Here is a 21,886-nt window from a genome sequence, read left to right on the forward strand (position 1 = left end):
CGTTTGACCAATCAAATTGAGCATCCTTGCATAGTATTACGGTGAGCGGTTGTGCGATTTTACTGAAGTCCTTGATAAAGCGACGGTAAAAACCGGCATGTCCAAGGAAACTTCTTACTCATTTCTCATTCGAGGGTGCTAGCATATTTTCGATTACACTAACTTTCGATATATCTACCTCAATTCCGGCAGTCGAGATCTTATGGCCTAGAAAAATTCATTTATTTACCATTAAATGACACTTATCCTAGTTAAGCAAGAGGTCAGTCTCAATGCAACGGAGAAGCACTTTTTCCAGATTATTCAGGCATCGGGAAAATATCTTGCCATACACCGAGAAATCATCTATGAAGACTTCAATGCAGGAGTCCAAAAGATTGCTGAATATATGATACATACATCGCTGGAAGGTGGCTGGGGCATTGGAAACCCCAAATGGCATCCTCCAATAAGCGAACGTACCATATGGGCACGTAAATGTTGTCTTCTCATAGTCCTCCGGTTTGATGGGAATCTAATGGTAGCCTGAGTAGCCATAGAGGAAACAGTAGTATTTGTGTCCTGCGAGCTTCTCAAGACATTGATCAAGGAACGGTAGGGGGAAGTGATCCTTCTTGGTTGCTGCATTCAACCTCTTAATGCATACTCTACATCCAGTGACAAGTTTTGTCATAAAAACCTCCCCTTCGTCGCTTGTCTGCTCGACAAAGCCTCATTTCTTGGGGACCACCTTGGTTGGGCTAACCCATTGGCTGTCACTTATGGGATAGATGATTCCTGCATCGAAAAGTTTGATTACATCTTTCTTCACTACCTCATGCATATTCTCATTTAGACGCCGTTGAGGCTGTCTGCATGGCCGCGCATCAGTATCCAGTCTGATATAGTGCATACACACCGCTGGGCTGATTCCTTTTATATCAGATATCCTCCATGCAAAAGCTGTTTGTATTCTTTTGAGAAGCGATACGAGCTGAGTCTCTTGGTCCGGCTATAGTTAGGCGGAAATTATCAGCGGGTAAGTCTCTTCCGGACCAAGGTATAAATATATATGAGGTGCTCAGGTAGTTTTTTCAACTCATCCTTAATGCAGACCTCACTCTCTGGCTCTCGCTTTGCTTGCTCAATGAACTCAGTGGGAGGTATTACCCTATCGCTTTGCCTACCAGAGCCCAAAATATTGTCCAGCTCGAGCGAACCATTATCTGAAATTTCTTCCGGAGCTTCAAATGTTAAAAAGTTCTCAAAAGTTGATAATTCATTCAACTCATCAATAAAATCAAAATTTTCTTCCTGAGGTTGATGCATGACATTGTTCATAGAAAATGTGACTTTATGTCCACCTATGCTTAGTGTTATTTCGCCTTGAGCGACGTTAATAGTTGCTTGAGCGGTGGCCAGGAAAGGTCTTCCCAGAACAATTGGAATTTCATGATCTTCGCTCATTTACATTATTATGAAACCTGGAGGGAAAATAAATTTGTTTTCTTGCACCAATACGTCATGAATAATCCCTTTCGGGAGTCTTAAAATTTCTTAGTAAATTGTGTTACAGTTCTGCATGATTCAAGCTCATAAAGCCCTAATTTACTAAAAAGCGAAAAAAGTATAAGATTGATACTAGTTCCTAAATCACATAATGCGCTAATCGGTTCTACATTTCCAATAGTACATATAATCATAAAACTCCCAGGATCGCTTAATTTATTCGGGAGGTCCTCATTAAATATGGCACTGCGCACATTTTCCAATTGCACCGCAACAGCTTCATCCAGAAATGCCCATTTTCGATTGATTATATCCTTTACGAACTTAGCGTAATGTGGGATGGACCTTTTTCCTCGCTTAGGATTTGTCTATCTTCATCCGGCACAGGTAAATTAGCAACAATAGGAGTAGAAGAGAAATTGATACCTCTGTCTGGCAGTGGGGGCGATTGCGTCTACTTTCCACCACTCGTTTTGACAGCCTTCGCTTAGTTCGGAACAGTCTCGACTGTCCCAGACAACGTCCCTTTATGTTTCAGCTTCATAGCTTCAGCTATCTGCCCGACCTGAATCTCTAGCATCTTGATCGAGGCAGACTTATTACGTTGGAACTCCTGATTTTCCCGCTCAGTATTCCTCCAGAGCTCATCCAGACTCAGTGGCTATTGAGCTGCTGTGGAAGGTTAAGCAAAGACAAGTGCCTGCTCGTAAAATGAGGGATCTAAAAATATTGTTGTTGTGGATAAAATCCCCCTTGATAATATTGTTGCTCAGTGAATGGTTGTGGCTGTTGAAATTGTTGCCAAGGACGTGGTCCATCGGTCCCTTGAATGTGCCCCTTCTGAAATTGTTGAAAATGAGGAGAATTTCTATTCGCAATATAGAAAACATCCACTACGTTCTGATTCTGCTCAGATGAGCTCTCAGCGACCTGCGGGCTAGATTGATTAACGTAGGCGCACTCCTCAGTAACCATGGCCTCATTTACTACTTGTTTTCCTTTATTACTGAGGTCCTGCTTTACGAGGTTGGAAAGCTCTTTAATATGAACCGACAAACTGTCAATCCTAGCGTCTTGTGAGACCGTAACAGGAACCTGGTAAAGACCCCTTGACGGCTCTAGACTGTTGGTCTCTGGCCAACTAGTTTGATTGGCCGCCATCCTTTCATCAAAGCCCTCGCTTCTGAAGCACATCGCCCTATCAGCGAGCTGTCTGCCGCTGTATCCAGAGATATCCTCAACTCTGGAGTGATGCCTGAGTAGAAGATCTGGAGCTCCATAAAGTCAGGAATTTCATGATGAGGGTAGTTGCGGAGCAGTTGCTTATAGTGGCTCCAAGCTTTGGATAGGGTCTCATCACCAGCCATCTTGAAACTTAGTATCTCATTCCTCTGGCTGATGGTCTTTGACACAGGATGATATTTACTTACGAAGTCCTGTGCTGCTTCCTTGAAAGTGGCAGGAATAGGGTAGAGGTTATCAAACCACTTCCTTGCCTCCGCTGATAAAGAAAATGGAAACAAAATTAGCTTTGCAGTGTCCTCTGTGATGTCGTGCGATTTGGAGGTAGCAGCAATCCTATTGAAGTTCTGCAGATGATCATATGGGCTTTCATTGAGTAGCCCATGAAATTGGCTTTGGTTGGCTAGGCTTACTAGCGCTGGCTTCACCTCATAATGCCCAGAGCCTCTGGGCGCAGAACTAGTGATCAAAGTGCTATCCATGAGGGACTGATAGTGAACGTCCATGGGGACTTCAGCAAGCGGACGATAAACAACCATTTGTCCCTCTTGCCTCTGGTTAGGCTCAGCAGTAAGTAGAGGGGGAGCGATGATGATGGGTGTCGCAGCGGAGACATGAGCGATGAGAGCGTCGCTTGTTGAGCGGATATGGCCATCACTTGCTTTTCATGCCTTAGCTTTTCTGGACTAGAATCACCGCTTAAAAAGACAAAAATCGTTAATAATCTCAACAAACTAATTCTGGATCATCCCAAGATGAATAGATCAATAAAGTATGCCATAATCAGATATTGTGATGGTTTTCATACCAAAATTCAAGTAATACATAGTTTTGTTAAGTAGAGAATATGCTCATATTTAGAGTTATCATTGACATTATTTGAAAAAGTTGAAAGTGGATTACTCTTATTGTGTTTGTTAACATGACCTAAAATCCCTCTGCCATAGGCACGCTTGTTGGAATTTTATTGTTATCGAACGATTACGAGCCTATATAATGATGACTAATAAACGAAAATACTCATAAACGAAAATATTTAATAATTCCTAGATAAAGATGTTGGTTAATTCTGGATCAAATTGAAGAAATGATTCAGTTTTAGATTGCATAATGTCAACCCAACCCCAGTGTACGATAGACATTAGTTAGAAGCATCCTCTATTGTGGGGATGATAACCATCAATGAAGAGCTCAGTGTCTCATAATTCACCATGCCTTTTCTAATAATCATTTATCCTCATCGAAGGAAAATGATAAAATCTCTTATTTGGTGTTTTCAATATGTTTCTTTTATTGTGATCATAAAATTTTAAGACGAAAATATTTAACAATAAAAAGTAAAAGCGGTCTGAAAACTTGAATTTGATTTTTTGTATTCGGTTCATTGTAACTGACGGTAGGGGTGAGCAAAATGTTTGACATCCGAATATCCAATCCGAACCAAACTAAAATTTAAAACTCGGTCCGGATTTTTTGATCGGTTCGGATTGAAAATTTCAGAAATTTTGAATTTTTGGATTAGATCGGATTGGTGTACTAAGAAACCAATCCAATCCGAAATACAAATTATAATTTATCATATATTTAATATTTTATTAATATATAAAAATAAAATTACTAATTATATATTAATATACTTATTACTCCCTCCGTTCCTAATCAAATGGGGCCTTTGGGGTTTTGTAATAGATTAAGAAATACTCCCTCAATCCCACATAATTTGTCCATATTTTCTATTTTTCGTTCGGTCCACATAATTTGTCATTTCCTTTTTTGAAAATATAATTATACACTTTAATTAAATTTTAAATTTTAAATTTTAGAATTTTTTGAAATTTTAATTAAACTATTTAGTTATCTTAATCTTAACCTATAATTATTTTTACTATACAATAATTATTTTTACTAATAAATTTCTTAATTACTTACTAATTATACTTTACATAAATTTCCGCATCTACCGTTATACACCCATATTATATGGGACAGAGCGAGTAATATTATTTTTATTAGTTAGTGGAAGTGTGCAAGAGTTTTTGATATTTTTGTCCTTTGACTTTATGTATAAAGTAATTGTATGTGTAATTGTATAAAGTAATTGTATGTGTAATTGTATAGTTGTAATTTAAGTAAAAGATAAGGGTATTTTGGTATTAATGTATGATTATATTTTCTAAAATAGAAAAGAAATACTTTGAAGTGAGATAAATAAAAATGGTAAAAAAGATATTTTGAATTGGGACGGATGAAGTATTATTTATTATTTTATAATGTATATTTATTATTTTCATAAAATATTAAAAGAAAATAAAATATGAAATATAATTATATAATTATCAATTAATAAACAGTAACAAACCCAAATACCCAATTGATTTTCCAGCCGATTAGACGAAACCCTAGTCTCTCTCTCGAGTCGAGTCGTTCTCCCAACCCCGCCGACCGCCGCCATAGTTCCTATCTCCTTCTTGCTTGCTACCATCGCCCATTCTTCGCCATCGTTCCTACCTCTATTTCTTTCCACCGTCCAAAAACATTGTTTCTCGCTACTGCTTCGGTTGGGTTCGCACCGTCCAAAAACATTGTTTCTCGCTACTGCTTCGGTTGGGTTCGGTCGCAATATTGCTTCTCGTTGTTGCTTCAGTTTGGTTCGGTCACTTCGGTGGGTTTTTTACTTCTTGTGAGTTTAAATTATTGCTTTTTCTGATTATTTCGGTTGTTTTTTTGATTTTCTTATATTGATGTATTGTTTGTTTGAAATTATTACTACTCTTGGATTCCTAAGTTATTTTATATTTTGGTATTTTACCACTGAAATTTGTTGTTTGTTGAATTTGTATATTGAAATATTGAATACTTTTGTAAATGTGCTATTTGATGTTTAATCTGTAACTTTAATTTTTTTATGTAGATTTTTAATTTTTTTTTATATTGAATCGCATTATTTATCTTACAATATTGACATATGATGTTAATTTATATATTCTTATTGTTGGTTATTTACTATAAAATAGAAGCTTTTTACGTCCACTATATTCACCAGCAGGTCCTACACCATAGATTATTCGGAAGCAAGTTGTAATGTAAGTTTTTTTTATTATTTATTTGTATTCATATATATTTTTTGCAATAAAGGAATTATTAACTCACTAGATCCTTTTGAAACTATTTTCTTGAAGATGTCAAATAACATTGAATGTTTGAATATACATCTTAAAGCACTTGTGCACCTGGATTATCTGTTGATAATACTACGCATGATGGCGATGGATGTGGTGGAACTTCTCAACCTACTCAATCCAATAGTAAAAAGAGAAAAGCTATGTAGAATAGATCACAAATTTGGGATTATTTTCAGTATTTTATAGATAAAGATACGAAAGAGAAAGCTAAGTGTGTGCATTGTGGGAGAATATTTGACGGTAATTCTAAAAATGGGACCATTACACTTAATGCTCATTTGGAAAAAAAAATCTCAAGTATAGATATTACGCAATCACAATTGATTTCGCCATCTGGACAAAGTTAATGTCTTAGTGCATGGAGTTTTGATTAAGAAGAAGTTAGGAATGCCTTAGCTCATATGATTATTATTGATGAGTTACCCTTTAAGTTTGTTGAAATAGAGAGATTCTAATACTTTATGTCTAAGGCTTGTCCTAAATTTAAGATTCCATCTAGATGGACAATTTCACATGATTATTTTAAGGTGTACAAGCATGAGAAAAATTTGTTGATGACATTGTTGAAATCTACAAATCAAATAGCATGTCTTACTACTGATACATGGACTTCGATTCAAAAAGAGAATTACATGTGTTTGATAGGTCATTATATTGTTAATGATTGGAAATTGTCAAATATATTCTCAATTTATGTCAAATTTCTAGTCATAGGGGTAGATACATTGCTTGAAAAATTGAAACATGCTTGCATGATTGGGGTATTGATAAGGTGTTCACTGTTACTGTTGATAATACTTCATCAAATGATATTGCCCTATTTTTTTTAAAAATAAACGATCAATCAATGGGGTGAAAACATTAGAAATTGTAAACATATGCACATGAGATGCATTTGCTCATATCTTCAATTTGGTTGTACAAGATAGTTTGAAAGAAATTGGTTCTCTTGTGAAGAAAATTAGAAAATTGTTCAATTTGTTAGGTATCCTATCAAATATTGTACTTAGATAACAAGTGGGTAACTCCCTTAAATGTATTTATTATGGTCTTATTTATGGTAAACGGATTAATTTAGATTGTATTGAATTGGATAGGCTTGGGCTTGGGTTTGGGCTTGGCATAACCTTGGCATGATTATATTAATTAGTCAAAGATGGGCCTTGGGCTGTGGGGACCTATGGATTAAGCCCAAATTGAATAAAAGTTAATTCAATTATTTGTTTTATCTGATTAATTATTTTTTACTGTGTAAAATAATTTGAATTAATTAGATAAAGCTAGATTATTACAATAAATTGCAACATGTGGAGGGAAGCTACGGGTTATGTGGCTTGTTATAATTTAACATTCTTCGTAATAAATTAAATACATAACTTACGAAAAACCCTACACATGAATCAACTATGCCTTTTTTTTTTTTATCATTCACTTTGTTCACATTCCAAAATCACACTCTCATAATTCTTTAACAAAAATTCATTAAATTTTTTGGTTCGGTTTGTTGTGGAATTGAAGATTCCAATCTAATCTGTTCTATCCTGGGAAGCAATCCATTGCGGGCCAAATTTGCTTCAAGGAGATCGCGTCCAACGCGAGGCTTAGATTTCGGTGTTACCAAATTTGTAATTCCGGATCTATGAGTTCTCAGATTTTTGCTTGAGGAGACAACAATCTTGAAGCAACTTCCCACACTTCGTTGAGTGAAAATCTAAGATGGCTGCCAAAATACCTCAGATCCACGATCAGATCGCGGCTACCCAAAATGTACATGAAGATGAGGCAATGATCGATGTGATGAACGATCCTGACAGAAATGTAAATGATATAAATGATGATGCTCAGAACGTTGCAGACGGAGACGAGAACGAGTAGGTGAATTCCAGCGAGTCTCACACTTCCGCTCTCATGGTTCCATTATCTCAACCACCCCGCACAACCGGTGAAGCCGCTGAAATCGCTGCTGCCAGACGTGAAGTGTGCGGGGCGGCCAGGAGGGCTGTTGCGAAAAATGCTGCGAAGGAAGCGTACGAACAGGCCTTTAAGGCCGCAATGGAGGGAGCGCAGTCTGTTGCTGTGACCTCCAACCAGCCTATTGCTCGACTGTGGAAACGGCATCCTGTTTATGCCCGACTGAAACAACTTGTTGTTGTTCTGCCTCATCTGCAGCGTATGGCTACAGGACTTGCACAGGGTCTCGTTGCGTCTCCCAGACAGCAACTAGATGAGTCGGAGGGTATACAACCTATTGCTGTTACGGACCATGTAATACAACCTGTTGCTACAACTTTTAGGCAGTTTGTTGCTGCGGCAACCGAAAAACCAGAAAAATTCAACGAGCAGAATTTTAAAACATAGCAGCAAAAGATGTTTTATTTGACCACATTGAATCTGGCAGACTGGCTGATGGAGGATGCACCAGTTGTGCCTGAAGGATCCTCGGAAGAATAAAAAGTACAAATTCTGAAAGCTTAGAATCGTTCAGATTTTATGTGTAAAAAATTATGTACTAAACAGCTTGAACAACTCCCTGTACGGTGTCTACCGGCATGCGTTAACGGCTAAGCAGCTGTGGGAGATGCTGGAGAAAAAGTACACAACCGAGGATGCAGGTGCAAAGAAATTTATCATCGGACAGTTTTGGGATTTCAAAATCATGGACGGAAAAAGAGTTACGAAGCATCTTGATGTGCTTTAGCTGATTCTGTATTAAATCCAGGCCGAGAGGATGGAGCTGAGTGAAGCCTTCTAAGCGGCAACAATAATTGAGAAATTATCGCCTAGTTGGGGTGATTTCAAAATTTACTTAAAGCACAAACGGAAGGAAATAGACATGGTGAGACTAATCAATCGTCTTTAAACTGAAGAGGAGCATAGATCAAACCTAGGAAGCAAGGGACTTCTAATGCTTCGCAGCAAGACCAATCTAGTCGAACACCAAGGTCAAGGCTCTTGTTTCAAGAATGCTCCAAAAAACAATGAGCAGCCTGGAAAGAACAGGAAGCCAACGGACAAGGGAAAAGATAAGCTGAAGCCATCTGGCGGCATTGAAAAGGCAAAAAAAGTACCTTCAAAGGTAATTATTTTAATTGTAGAAAGGTCAGACACCGTTCAATAGACTGCAAGGCACCAAAAAGAAAGAAAGAGACGAACCAGGCACACATCGCTACTAAAAAGGAACAGCCACTTGACTTGACATGTGTTGTCTCTGAGGCAAACCTGGTATGATTGAACAAGAAACAATAGTGGCGACACAGGAGCAACACGCTATATCTGCATGGACAGGAATCAGTTCTCCTCATTCGAGCATGTCGAAGGAGAAACGATGTACATAGGAAATGCTGCTTCTGCTGAAATCAAGAGAAGGGGAAAGGTGCTTCTGAAGATGACGTTTGGAAGAGTTTTGACGCTGACCAATGTCCTGTACGTGCCAACAATTACGAAGAACCTGGTCTTGGGGATGCTCCTGATAAAACATAGCTTTAATATTAATATGAATGGTGATAATTTTATTTTGAATAAATTAGAAGTGTATGTGGTAAACATTGTGTGGAGGATGGACTTTTGAAATGTTGTATTATGACTGTCGTTGAAAGTAATAGATAATAAGTCTGTTGCTTATATTGTTGATTCCTCTACTTTATGGCATAGTCGATTGAGTCATGTTAATTATGATTCAATTCATCGATTAATTAACCTGAACCACATTCCAAGGTTCGAATTAAATAAACATAAATGTGAAATTTGTGTTTAAGCAAAATAATCTCGATCGTCTTTCCAAACGATTCACCGTGAAACTGAACACTCGAATTAATTCACAATGACGTATGTGATTTAAAATTTGTACAAACACGAGGTGGTAATAAATATTTGGGTAAACTATTTTTTTAGTCCCGTAACTGGACCCCCTTATCATTTTAGTCCCGTAAGTGGAGCCTGTCACAAACTAGTTCCATAACTGAATTTTTTTTGCTATTTTAGCCCTCCGACGCCGGAGACGCCCGCGTGGCTCGCTGGAGGCTACATGTCCGCCAGGTCAGCGACACCTGGCAGACACGTGGATTTTATTTTATTTTTTTAAATTTATTTTAAATTTTATTTGCCTTTTTTAATTTTTTTTTTGGTCCAATTTTAAAAAATTAAAAAAATTTAAAAAAATTAAAAATTCCATGTGTCCGCCAGGTGTCGCTGACTTGGTGGGACACCTGGCGGACACGTGGCTTCCGGCTAGCCACGCGGGCGTCTCCGGCGCCGGAGGACTAAAACAACGGAAAATTTTCACTTTTGGGACTAGTTTGCAACAGACTCCACTTACAGGACTAAAATGATAAGGGAGTCCAGTTACGGGACTAAAAAAATAATTTACCTTAAATATTTTATTACATTTATTGATGATTGTAGAAAATACTATTATGTGTACTTACTTAAAATAAAAGATGAGAAATTAAGTAAATATATTTTGTACAAAAATGAAGTGGAAAACCAACTTAACAAATGGGTTAAACGAATTCGAAGTAATAGAGGTAGAGAATATGAAACTCCGATCGGTGAATTTTTTGCACAAAATGGAATCACTTACAAAGTAACTCCACCTTACTCACATCAATCAAATGGTGTTTGATGACTCCAAATATGAGCATATTCTTAGCTTGACAAAAATGTGTATTATTCGAATCTTTGCATAAGAATCATCAAAATAATTCGTAAATGGCATACAATATTAATTTATATCACTTGGCATGATTCAGAGTTCGTTGTTGAGATTATTAACGATTTTTGCCTATTAAGCTGTAATCTGGAACCAAAAAAGCTAAGGCAGACGCCGCAAGCGACAGCCGCCTTCGCTCGCAAGCGCCCAGGACACACTTTGAAAATACTAAGCCATGAGAGGCAAGCGGCCACCTTCACCGCCCGCAAGCGATAGCCTCTCCCGCTTGCAAGCGACAGTCGAGATACCCACCGCTGCAGACTATCACCATATTTCAACTAAGGGTGTGTTTGTTTGAAGAATTTTGGAGGATTTCCACTATTCATTTAATTTTTTCCCCCCAAAAACATCAAATCAAATACCTATTTTTCATTTTTTATATTATATTAAAAATCAATTTTACATTCAAAACATCACATCAAACCCTATTTATATCACATCATACAACTATTCAAATTCAAAATTTTTACTATTCAAATCTCAATCCAAAATCCAAACCCCCAAACAAACACACCCTAAGTACTTCAGCTGCAGCGGTACAGCCATTCCAATTCTAGCCAGCACAAGCGAGCCGAGCTGCGCTGATGCCCTCATTCTCTCCAGCAAGCGAGGAAGGTCTGTGCCCTTAACCTTCAACGCAAGCGAAACAGGCACCCTGGGAGTTATGGCCAGCAACTGTTTCAACAGAATAATTACCAGCAACCGCCTAACTGCCCAGTGGTTGGAACCGCCTAGCAACTGCTTGCAACCGTCTCTTTGCACCTGCTATAAATAGGGCCAGATATCTTTATGTAGGAGATCGAATTTTTTGGTGATTTCTGCATACTTTAGCATTCGTTGTCTTCCTTTTTCAGAGAGCTCCAACCATGTAAGGGAGTTCTCACAGGAATGGCCAAGGGAGCAGGGGTTTTCCCTCTCCCTTGGTCACGTCTTTATTGCTTTTTTAGATTAGATTACTGCTTTCGTTTACAGCTTTTGTAATTTTAATCTTTCACGCTTTCGTAGTATATAAAGGAATATCACTCACTTCTTCAAACTAATTCTTCCACATTGTTCCACACTTATATAAATCAAATTTAGAGAATTTCATTTCACTGGTTTAGAGCGAGAAAAGAATTGATTATCTAAGCCTTGTTATGCGCCAAAAGCGGTCTCAAGGTAGTTCAATGTAGTTAAGTACGCGGGAGCCTTGTCGACCTGCTTAACTATTGTGCTAAATTCGATTTTGATTAAATAGTAGTAACATCAGGGGGTAAAGCCACTAATGAGGCAGAAATTGAAAAAATTAATGGGACATAGGCGGGGGTCTATTAGGTCACAGAGATTCCTAGTGACAGTAGGGTTTCTTTCTTATAATGTCTTAATTTTGGGTGTCATTGAAGTCTTGTTGTAAATCCCCCCCAGGTCAAAATTCCAGTGTTATAAGTTTTTTACAATTTAGTTTATATAATTACAACATCTTCCTCCCATCATTTCCATAATATACATATACTCTTCCGATAACACACTTACATCATTCGCTTACTACATCTAAGAAAATCTATCCATTTAGTAACGCACAGATCAGATACAACACCTCTCCTTCACTCTAATTCGCTCATATACATATATATAATGTGCCACTCTCTCATGTCTCGATCATCTGGTAACCGCAATTCATCCATGTCCCGCTCATCTGGTCCACACTTCCGCCCATGTCCCGATCATCTGGTTATCGCTGGCACTTCACTTCCCGCCTCCGCTTCACTCGCTTCCGCTCACCTCATCTTTATTGCTTTATTTACCGCTTTTCAGTAGTTAAACTTCGGATCCGCTGCAAGCGGATCCTTTCTTGCATTTTTCGTCGCTTTCTTCTAGATTTTCACCTTTGAAATTCATGACTTAAAATCCTTGTGTTCGACCTGGAAACTCACCAGTAAAAAGAGTATAAATAATTGTGATAACTACTCAGGGTCTACAACCACACAATTTCTATATCTGATCGCTTTCCTATAAAATCCTACTCATTGATTTTCGAAGAAAATTCCTTGTGACTTTGTATAAAAATTACTATAACAAATTTTAGTTATCATAATTTGGCGCCGTTGCCGGGGTTTGAAACTCATGAAAAGTATCTGTTGACAATCTTTTGAAGTGCCATAATTTATATTAAATTCGTTGTACTCGTGACCTTTGTGTTTAAACTTATTTTCTAACTTTTATGTTGGTGTGGCTGCCATTTTGTAGGGGTCCGAAGCGTTTTCAGCGTCCCACGAGTCCTACTCCTTCTGCTCGATCACAGAGATGTCTGTTTAGAGAGCAAGTGCGAGAACAACTCATGGCGAATCAAGGAAATGCCACCGCTCCTTCTACTTTTGTCCCAGCTTTTCAGACTGCCGTTGGGGCATCTTCAAACTCCGCCACATCTGCATCTTCGCAGGAGGTGCCGCTCCACGTCCCCACTGTGGTCCCGGCTGCCATTCCCCCTGCACTTTCACAGACTGAGGAGCAACTATTGAGAGCCCTCAGTAGCATCCAACAGGGAATGGCGAGGCTGCAAGCGCACCTCGCTTAGGTGGAACAAGCTCAAGCTGCGCAGGGAGCATTTATCGCTTCCCAAGCGGCACAAGCTGCCAACACCTCTACGATGCCCGCAACCATCACCCCCTACCACCTACTGCTGAGCCTTACCAGAGGGCTGAGGGACACAGGGCTGCTGATCGCCTGCTTGTTGAAGTCCCCATGGACGTTCACTACGAGTCCCTTCTGGATCATACTTTAATTACAAGTTATGCGCCCAGAGGCTCTGGCCATTATAAGGTGAAACCAGCGCTCGTTAGCCTGGCGAGCCATAGTCAATTTCATGGGCTGCTCAATGAAAGACCTTATAAGCACCTACAGAACTTCAATAGGATCGCTGCCACCTCCAAATCGCACGGCATCACGGAGGATGCTGCCAAACTGATTCTGTTTCCCTTTTCTTTAACAGGAGAGGCCAGGAAATGGTTTGATAACCTCTATCCCATTCCTGGCTCATTCAAGGAAGCAGCGTAGGCCTTCGTGAGTAAATACCATCCTGTTTCAAAGACCATTCGCTAGAGGAATGAAATACTCACTTTCAAGATGGCGAGTGATGAGACCCTTCCTAAAGCCTGGAGCCAATTCAAACAGTTGCTCCGCAACTGCCCTCATCATGAAATCCCGGACTTCATGGAGCTTCAAATTTTCTACTTAGGAATTACTCCTGAACTTAGAATGTCCTTGGATGCAGCGGCAGGAAGCTCGCTGATGGGGCGCTGTGCCTCTGAAGCGAGGGCTTTGATCGAAAAAATGGCGGCCAATCAATCAAGTTGGCCAGAGTCCAACAGGCCCGAGCCATCAAGGGGTCTATACCAGGTTCCTGCTTTCGTATCTCACGATGCAAGGATCGATAGTCTGTCGATCCAAGTTAAGGAGTTGTCTAAGCTCATGAAGCAGGACCTGCGTAATAAAGGAAAACAGGCGCTCCATGAGGCTGTGGAATGCGAGGAAAGAGCTTATGAAGACCAACAAGGTCCGCAGGTTGCTGAGTGCTCAAACGATGAAGCTCAGAACCCAGCGGAGGTCATTTATATGGCTGGTAGAAATGCCCCTCAATTCCAGCAGTTCCAAAAGGGGCGGGCTCAAGGCCCCGCTGGACCGCGTCGTCAGCAACAATTTCAGAGGCCACAACAGTTCGCTACGCAACAATATCATCAAGGGGGATATTATCCACATCAACAACAATACTATCAAATCCCCCATTTCCCGCAGCAGGCACCTGCATTCACTCAACCTCCCACAGCGGCACAAGCACCGCAGAGTCTGGAGGAACTCTGGAGGAACACAGAGCGAGCGAATCAAGAGTTCCAAAGAAATACATTTGCTTCGATCAAAATGCTGGAAGTTCAAGTCGGGCAGATTGCTGAAGCTCTGAAGTTGAAGCAAAAAGGAACGTTGCCTAGGACAGTCGAGACTGTCCCGAACCAAGCGAAGGCCATCGAAACCAGAGGAGGAAAACGGAAGCAATCGCCACCGCTGCCAGACAGAGGTATTGATCAATCTCCTTCCTCTATTGTTACTAATGTGCCTGTGCAGGATGAATTAAAACAGATTCCGTCTAAGGAGGAAGGTCTATCCCAACCTCGAGGCCGCTCGGGAGTATGAACCGAAGGAGAAGGGTCCCGCTCAGCATTTGGCTCGAGCCCCCTTTCCCACACGACTTGGGAAAAAGGACAACTCCAATGAGTTTGATAAGTTTGTACATACTTTCCGTAGTCGTCAAATTACTATACTGTTTGCAGATGCTTTGTCTCAGATGCCACATTACGCTAAGTTTATCAAAGATATAATCAATCGCAAGAGGGCATTTCCTGATGAAGTGGCAGCGATGCAGCTGGAAAGTGTGTGCAGCGCCGTGTTTAAGGAAGACTTTTCAAAGAAACTCAGCGATCCTGGGAGTTTTATCATTATTTGTACAATAGGAAATTTAGAGCCGATTAGGGCATTATGTGATTTAGGAGCTAGTATCAATCTTATGCCCTTTTCGCTTTTCTCTAAATTAGGGCTTTATGAGTTAGAAGCATGCAGAACTGTAATTCAGCTTGCCGATAAATCAATAAGATTGCCTAAAGGAATTATTCGTGATGTACTCGTGCAAGTAAACAAATTTATTTTCCCTGCAGATTTCATTATCATGGAAATGAGCGAAGACCGCGACATTCCAATCATATTGGGGAGAACTTTCCTAGCCACCGCTCAAGCCACAATAAATGTTGCTGAAGGAAAAATCTCATTGAGTTTAGGTGGCGATAAAGTCACATTTTCCATGAATTCAGCATTGCGCCAACCCTAGGAAGAAAATTGTAATTTTATTAATGAGTTAAATGAAATAATAACTTTTGAGAACCATATTACACTTGAAAATCTAGAAGGAATTTCAGATAATAGATCGCTCGAACTGGAAGATAAAAAGGATTCAGCTGAGGCAAGCGACGAGACTCAAGCGCCCACTGAATCCATTGAACAAGCGATGAGGGACCAGCGAGCGAGGCCAACAATAAGGATGAGCTGAAGAAATTACCTGAGCACCTCAAATATATATTCCTTGGCCCAGAGGAGAGTTACCCGCTGATAATCTCCGCCTTACTATTGCCGGGCCAAGAGGCTCAGCTCATCTCACTTCTCAAAAGGAAACAAGCGGCATTTACATGGAAAATCTCAGACATCAAAGGAATCAGCCCAGCGGTGTGTATGCAACATATAAGCTGGACGCTGATGCAAAGCCATGCAGACAGCCTCAGCGGCGTTTGAACGAAAATATGCAAGAAGTAGTCAAGAAGAAGGTGATCAAATTGTTCAATGCAGGAATCATATACCCTATCAGTGACAGCCAATGGGTTAGCCCAACCCAGGTGGTTCCTAAGAAATGAGGATTCATTGAACAGACAAGCGACGACGGGGAGGTCTTCATGACAAGACCTGTCACTGGATGGAGGGTTTGCATCGACTACAGAAAATTGAATTCAGCCACAAAGAAGGATCATTTCCCGTTTCCCTTTCTTGATCAATGCCTTGAGAAGCTCGTAGGTCACGAATACTACTGTTTCCTCGATGGCTACTCGAGCTACCATCAAATTCCCATCAAACCGGAGGACTGCGAGAAGACAACATATACTGTCCATATGGGACCTTCGCTTATAGGAGGATGCCGTTCGAGCTTTGCAATGCTCCGGCCACGTTCCAGCGATGTATGTACCATATCTTCAGCGATCTCCTGGACTCCTGTATTGAAGTTTTTATGGATGATTTCTCGGTATATGGCAAGACATTTTCCAAATGCCTGAATAATCTGGAAAAAGTGCTTCTCCGCTGCATTGAGACTGATCTCGTGCTGAACTAGAAGAAATGTCACCTCATGGTAAATGAAAGAATTGTCTTGGGCCATAAAATCTCATCAGCCGGTATTGAGGTGGATAGATCCAAGGTTAGTGTAATCGAAAAAATGCCAGCGCCCTCGAATGAAAAGGAGTACGAAGTTTCCTTGGCCACGCAGGATTCTACCATCATTTTATCAAGGGCTTCAGTCAAATCACACAACCACTCACATCGCTGCTGTGCAAGGATTCTCAATTTCACTGGTCAAGCGAGTGTGAGGAGGCTTTCCGAATACTGAAGGATAAGCTAACCTCTGCTCCTATAATTTCAGCACCAGTATGGAGTGAGCCATTCGAGCTGATGACGGATGCGAGTGATTATGCCGTCGGCACTGTACTAGGACAAAAGGTGGAGTCTAAGCTCAATGTCATTTATTACGCAAGTAAATCACTAGACTCCGCTCAGAAGAATTACACTACCACCGAGAAAGAGCTGCTGGCTATTGTCTTCACTTTCGAGAAATTCAGACAGTATCTTATCAGAAGCAAGACCATTGTTCACATTGACCATGCAACCATTAAATATTTGAAGGAGACAAAGGCCCGCTTGATTAGATGGGTTTTGTTGCTCCAGGAATTCGACATAGAGATCAAGGATAAGAAGGGGAAAAAAAATCATGTGGCGGATCACCTCAGTAGGTTGCGGCAAGAGGAGGACAAATCTCCAGGAATCAATGAACAATTCCCAGACGAGAAGCTGTTTCTGGTGCAAGCGAAGGAGCCTTGGTTCGCTGACCTGGCTAACTTCTTAACTACAAGACAGTTTCCAGCGCACACTGTACAACGGGAAAAGAAGAGATTGCTCAGTTTGGCAAAGGATTATTTTTGGGATGAACCTTATTTGTTCAACATCGGCTCAGATGGGATAATCCGTCGCTGTGTAGCGGAGTCTGAGATCCCGCTGATCTTGAACAAATGTCATGGGTCCCATGTAGGTGGGCATTTTGCTGGCATGCGCACAGCGCCCAAAGTTTTGCAGTCAGGCTTCTTTTGGCCTACCCTACAAAGAGACGCAAATGCCTTTGCCAAATCTTGCGACAAATGTCAAAGATTGGGATCTATCTCGAAGAGAGATGAGATGCCCCAAACTGGAGTCTTGTTTGTGGACATATTTGATGTATGGGGGATAGATTTTATGGGTCCCTTTCCGCCTTCTAATGGAAAACAATACTCTGGTGGCGGTGGATTACATGAGTAAGTGGGTTGAAGCGCAAGCGCTCACCACTAATGACGCTCGATCAGTGATCCGTTTCCTAAAATATACCATATTCCCAAGGTTTGTGGTCCCCAGAACGATAATAAGCGATGGAGGCACCCATTTTGTGAATAAGGTGCTGCAATCTAGCCTTCAACAATATGGTGTTCGCCAGCATCTAACTACCCCCTATCATCCACAAGCAAGCGGTCAAGTGGAAGTTTCAAATCGAGAAATCAAACACATCCTCCAGACCACAGTAAATAAGAGTCGTAAGAATTGGGCGGAAAAATTGGATGATGCGCTGTGGGCATATAGAACAGCCTTCAAGACTCCAATTGGAATGTCCCCTTATCGGCTTGTGTATGGAAAAGCCTGCCACCTACCGCTAGAACTAGAGCATCGCGCGTATTGGGCTATCAAGTATTTCAACTTTGATCTTCTCCCAGCGCAGGAGAAGCGCGCTAAAAGATTGTTCGATCTGACTGAGTTCTGATACCTTGCATATGAAAGCGCGAAACTCTATAAGGAAAGGATGAAATTCTATCATGACAAGAAGTTGAAGAAGAAAGAATTTACGGTGGGATCCAAATTTCTTTTATACGACACTAGGCTCCATTTGTTCCTAGGGAAATTGAAGTCATGTTGGACTGGGCCGTATATCGTCAGACAGGTGCTGCCAAGTGGAGCCATAAGGATTAATAATGAGGAGACCCCCGGAGAGAAGGACTCCTTCTTGGTGAATGGAGCGAGGCTGAAACCGTATATCGAAGGGCCTGTATTGCAGCAGGCCAGTGCAGATATTAATCTGATGGAGGTTCAGAAGCTCATTCGATGATAGAATTTCGTAAAAAGAATCTAGAAGCCTAATCTTATATCCGCCAATTTTACAGCTTTCTTTTATCGCTTTCCTAGTTAGAATTTATCGCTTTCATAGTTAAAATTTACAAGCTTTCTTTTATCGCTCTCCTAGTTAGAATTTATCGCTTTCATAGATACATTTCATAATTTCATCGCTTTTATAGTATAGGTTTACAGTTTTGTTATCGTTTTCATTAGAATAGGACTTTCGTTTTATAGGAGTAGTTTAATGTTAGCATTTTAACTTCTAACCTAAGCCTGACCCTTGTTATCGCTTTCATTAGAATATGACTATCGCTTTATAGGAGTAGTTTAATGTTATCATTTCAACTTCTAACCTAAGCCTGACCCAAGTCAACCATCGCTTCGCTTATTTCACCCTGATATTTACTGGGGGAGCAGTATCGCTCACCCAGCACCACTTTCATCATCGCTTGTGTGTCAAATTTAGGTGCATAGAAGTGTTGCTTTACCCGCTCACCCGCCCTGAAAAACCCTCTCTTATACCTTTATAAGTAATTACAGTGGACTTGGCAGCGCTCCGCTTGCCTTCCAGACAGCCATAGGAAAATCTATAAATACCCCAGTCCACAGTTCTTTTTCCACTTTTACCCTACAGTAACTTCCTCCCAAAGCTTTAGTAACCGCCACTCTCCAAGCGCAAAATTTTTCAAAATCTCACCATTTCAACCAGTAATAACCCCATCTAAGGTACGATCTAGGTTAACCTTAGTACAAAAACTTCATATTACAGTTGATTCTCGCCGATTTAGCGTTCAAAAGCACAGAATCGCAAATTATTTTCGCGATATTTTACTGTTCTTCATTTTTGCGAAAATGTTTGTATGTTTGATTTATGTGAATCGAAGTCTATTATATGCTAGATTTAGATACAATAACTGATATACTTGCCTTCTACGGTTCAATATCACATTAATCTGTAGGTTAGGTCCTGTTTTGTGATTTTCTCCCTTTTTTCACAACGTAACACTCACAATAGTGTTCTGTTTCGTTGTGAGGGGGAGGATCTAGGGTTAAAATCACTGGAACTGTGAATGTGATTGCCTATATATGAATGTTATTTACATTTGAAGATAATGAGGCAGAATTCATAGATTTCGTATATTAAACAATAATTTTGGAAACCCTAGGTTCAGGACAGGCTTAGCAAAATAGATCCAGCAAAGCGAGAAACATTGAAGAAGGAGTTCGAGAAGGTTGAGGAGAGGATCGAAAAGAAAGTCCAAAGGATCAAATCCTCGGACGGGCGTAAGGTGGTGACAACAACCTCAGGGGCAGAACTAGTGGAGCCAGCGCCGCCTGAGGCATATTACAAGAGGAGGATACTGTTGGAGTTAACAGAGGACTGGGGGAAGCTCGGGGAGCTGAAGTCACTGCCATTCTGAAAATTCATCCCAGAGTTCCCGAAGGACTACCTCATATTCGAATACACAGAGGAAACAGAGCAGAGGTATCCGGTGAGCGACTGGTGGCTGGAATTAGAAGAATCGGAATACGAACAGCTGAAGGCGTACCAGCTGAAGGAGCTCAACCAAATCTACCATGATCGGGACACCTGCAGAGATTCTGACTCCTGCCTCAACCATATCAGACAAAACACTTATAGAGGAGGAGGAGGAGGAACAAGATAGGAAGTTTCAAGAGAAGAAAGCTCAGCTGCTCGCCGAAGTACAACGGATAGAAAAAATGCAGCAGCTCGAGCAAGAAAGAAAAAAGAAAATGAAGGTGCTGGTCAAGTTGCTAAAATACTGGAAGCTGCTGACCTAACTCCAGCTGCGATTCAAGAGATACTTACAACGGAAGAAAGCAGAGCAGCTGGAGTACGAGGCAGCGAGGCAGCTAGTATTCCTCAGGGATGTCTCCCCTGAGCCAGCACCCGATTCCCATAAAGAGGAAGAGCCAGTAGAAATCAGTTCAGCTGAGAGCGAGCGACAACCACCAGCAGCGGTGGGTGCTGGACCATCAGCCCCCCCACTCATCTCTGGAAAATATTGAAAGTATACTGGAGGAACTCGACTCAGCCATTCTCACCCAATACATGATGACTCAAACAATAATTGACACATATGCTAGGAGTCTGGGTGCTGAACTGACTGCTGGAAAGAAAGCGACTGCCGCACTAGAAGAGCGAGTGGAAGCACTGGAGACTCTGGCTGCAAGCATAGGTACGACGCTGCAAGAAATTATGAAAGCACTAGCAGCTCTTACCCAACAAAACGCCATTCTGATGGAACAACAACTTGACACAACCAGGAGTCTCCAACGATTGGAAGACCTAGTGCGGCAGATATCACGCAACCTTCCTCAGGGGCGAGGACCAACAAGCGAGAAGAAGAAGTAAAGAAAGGTCCTCCCCCATGTACGAAATTTGAGAATGGCAAGGGCTGTACATAGCATCAATCAAGGAAACAACAATTTTTGGTAACAAGTGACAATTTTTCTTTATTGTATGCCTTACATAACCTGAAGTATGTGCTCTTATGTGAAATACCTGTCATATCCTGATTAGTTAACTTTGTGATATGTTTTAGAGTAGAGTTAAATAACCTAAGCACATCAGACTAAGTACTTGTCCTTCGAACTTCACCATAACTTAAACATTAGTGTTAGACTAAGTAACAGCGAAAGAGACTTGCGAAAAAACTAGTGCCCCCATCGTTTCAACTCTTCCATACTCAGTAGGGCAAGCGGACCCAGGTTTTTCGACTGCGCTCATAAGGCATAACTTGAAAAGAGAAGTCCTTAAAGATGGTTTAAGATGCAATGCGAGCGAAGCGGGGAGGACCTATTATTACTAAGGAACTGAAAAGGCCTAGGCACGCGAGAATCAAATAAGATCCTGAGCAGACACAATGTTTGTTTGAAACTCACGATCCCAAAAAATAAATAAATAAATAAATAAATAATTCTCCTCGCCCTTCGGCTGAAGGTTTCCTTAATAAAAAAAAGAATCCCTGCTAAGCAAACAAAGTTGACGATACCTGGATAACTCCAATCTTGTTAAATCAAATGACAAGCTGAACACTTGTGGCCCCATTGTTCCATCCGAGATTCACTCTATTCCCAATTATGGCACTAACTATTAGCACTTCTTGATTGCGGTGAAAAGAATAACCTCTTGATCTTTTAAATACAGTTTGTTCGAGGACGAACAAAGGTTTAGTGTGAGGAGGTTTGATGACTCCAAATATGAGCATATTCTTAGCTTGACAAAAATGTGTATTACTCGAATCTTTGCATAAGAACCATCAAAATA

General features: G+C 40.6%; 1 protein-coding gene across 5 annotated transcripts; it reads left to right on the forward strand.

Moving 5' to 3' along the window:
- Positions 1-5,101: 5,101 nt before the first annotated feature.
- Positions 5,102-14,784, forward strand: LOC127260975 (uncharacterized). Of its 5 annotated transcripts, none has more exons than XR_007840834.1 (3): positions 5,102-5,392; positions 5,777-5,813; positions 5,910-7,074. XR_007840834.1 is itself a non-coding variant. In XM_051289071.1 (3 exons), exon 3 carries the CDS (start codon positions 13,723-13,725, stop codon positions 14,782-14,784), a length of 1,062 nt encoding a protein of 353 aa, XP_051145028.1. In that variant the 5' UTR covers positions 5,102-5,392; positions 5,745-5,813; positions 12,847-13,722. The 5 variants fall into 5 exon arrangements, 3 of the variants coding, with proteins under 3 accessions (XP_051145028.1, XP_051145027.1, XP_051145026.1); XR_007840835.1 differs by having other exon boundaries at positions 5,745-5,813; positions 5,910-5,922; XM_051289071.1 differs by lacking the exon at positions 5,910-7,074 and adding an exon at positions 12,847-14,784 and having other exon boundaries at positions 5,745-5,813.
- The last annotated feature ends 7,102 nt before the right edge of the window (positions 14,785-21,886 follow it).

This window comes from Andrographis paniculata, unplaced genomic scaffold (genome assembly GCF_009805555.1).
Source record: "Andrographis paniculata isolate CXL003 unplaced genomic scaffold, ASM980555v1 Contig62END, whole genome shotgun sequence".
Lineage (NCBI taxonomy): Eukaryota > Viridiplantae > Streptophyta > Magnoliopsida > Lamiales > Acanthaceae > Andrographis > Andrographis paniculata.

Bases quoted from the DNA above. Each gene is read 5' to 3' on its own strand.
- LOC127260975 (XM_051289071.1), top strand. From the start codon at position 13,723: ATGGCGAGTGATGAGACCCTTCCTAAAGCCTGGAGCCAATTCAAACAG.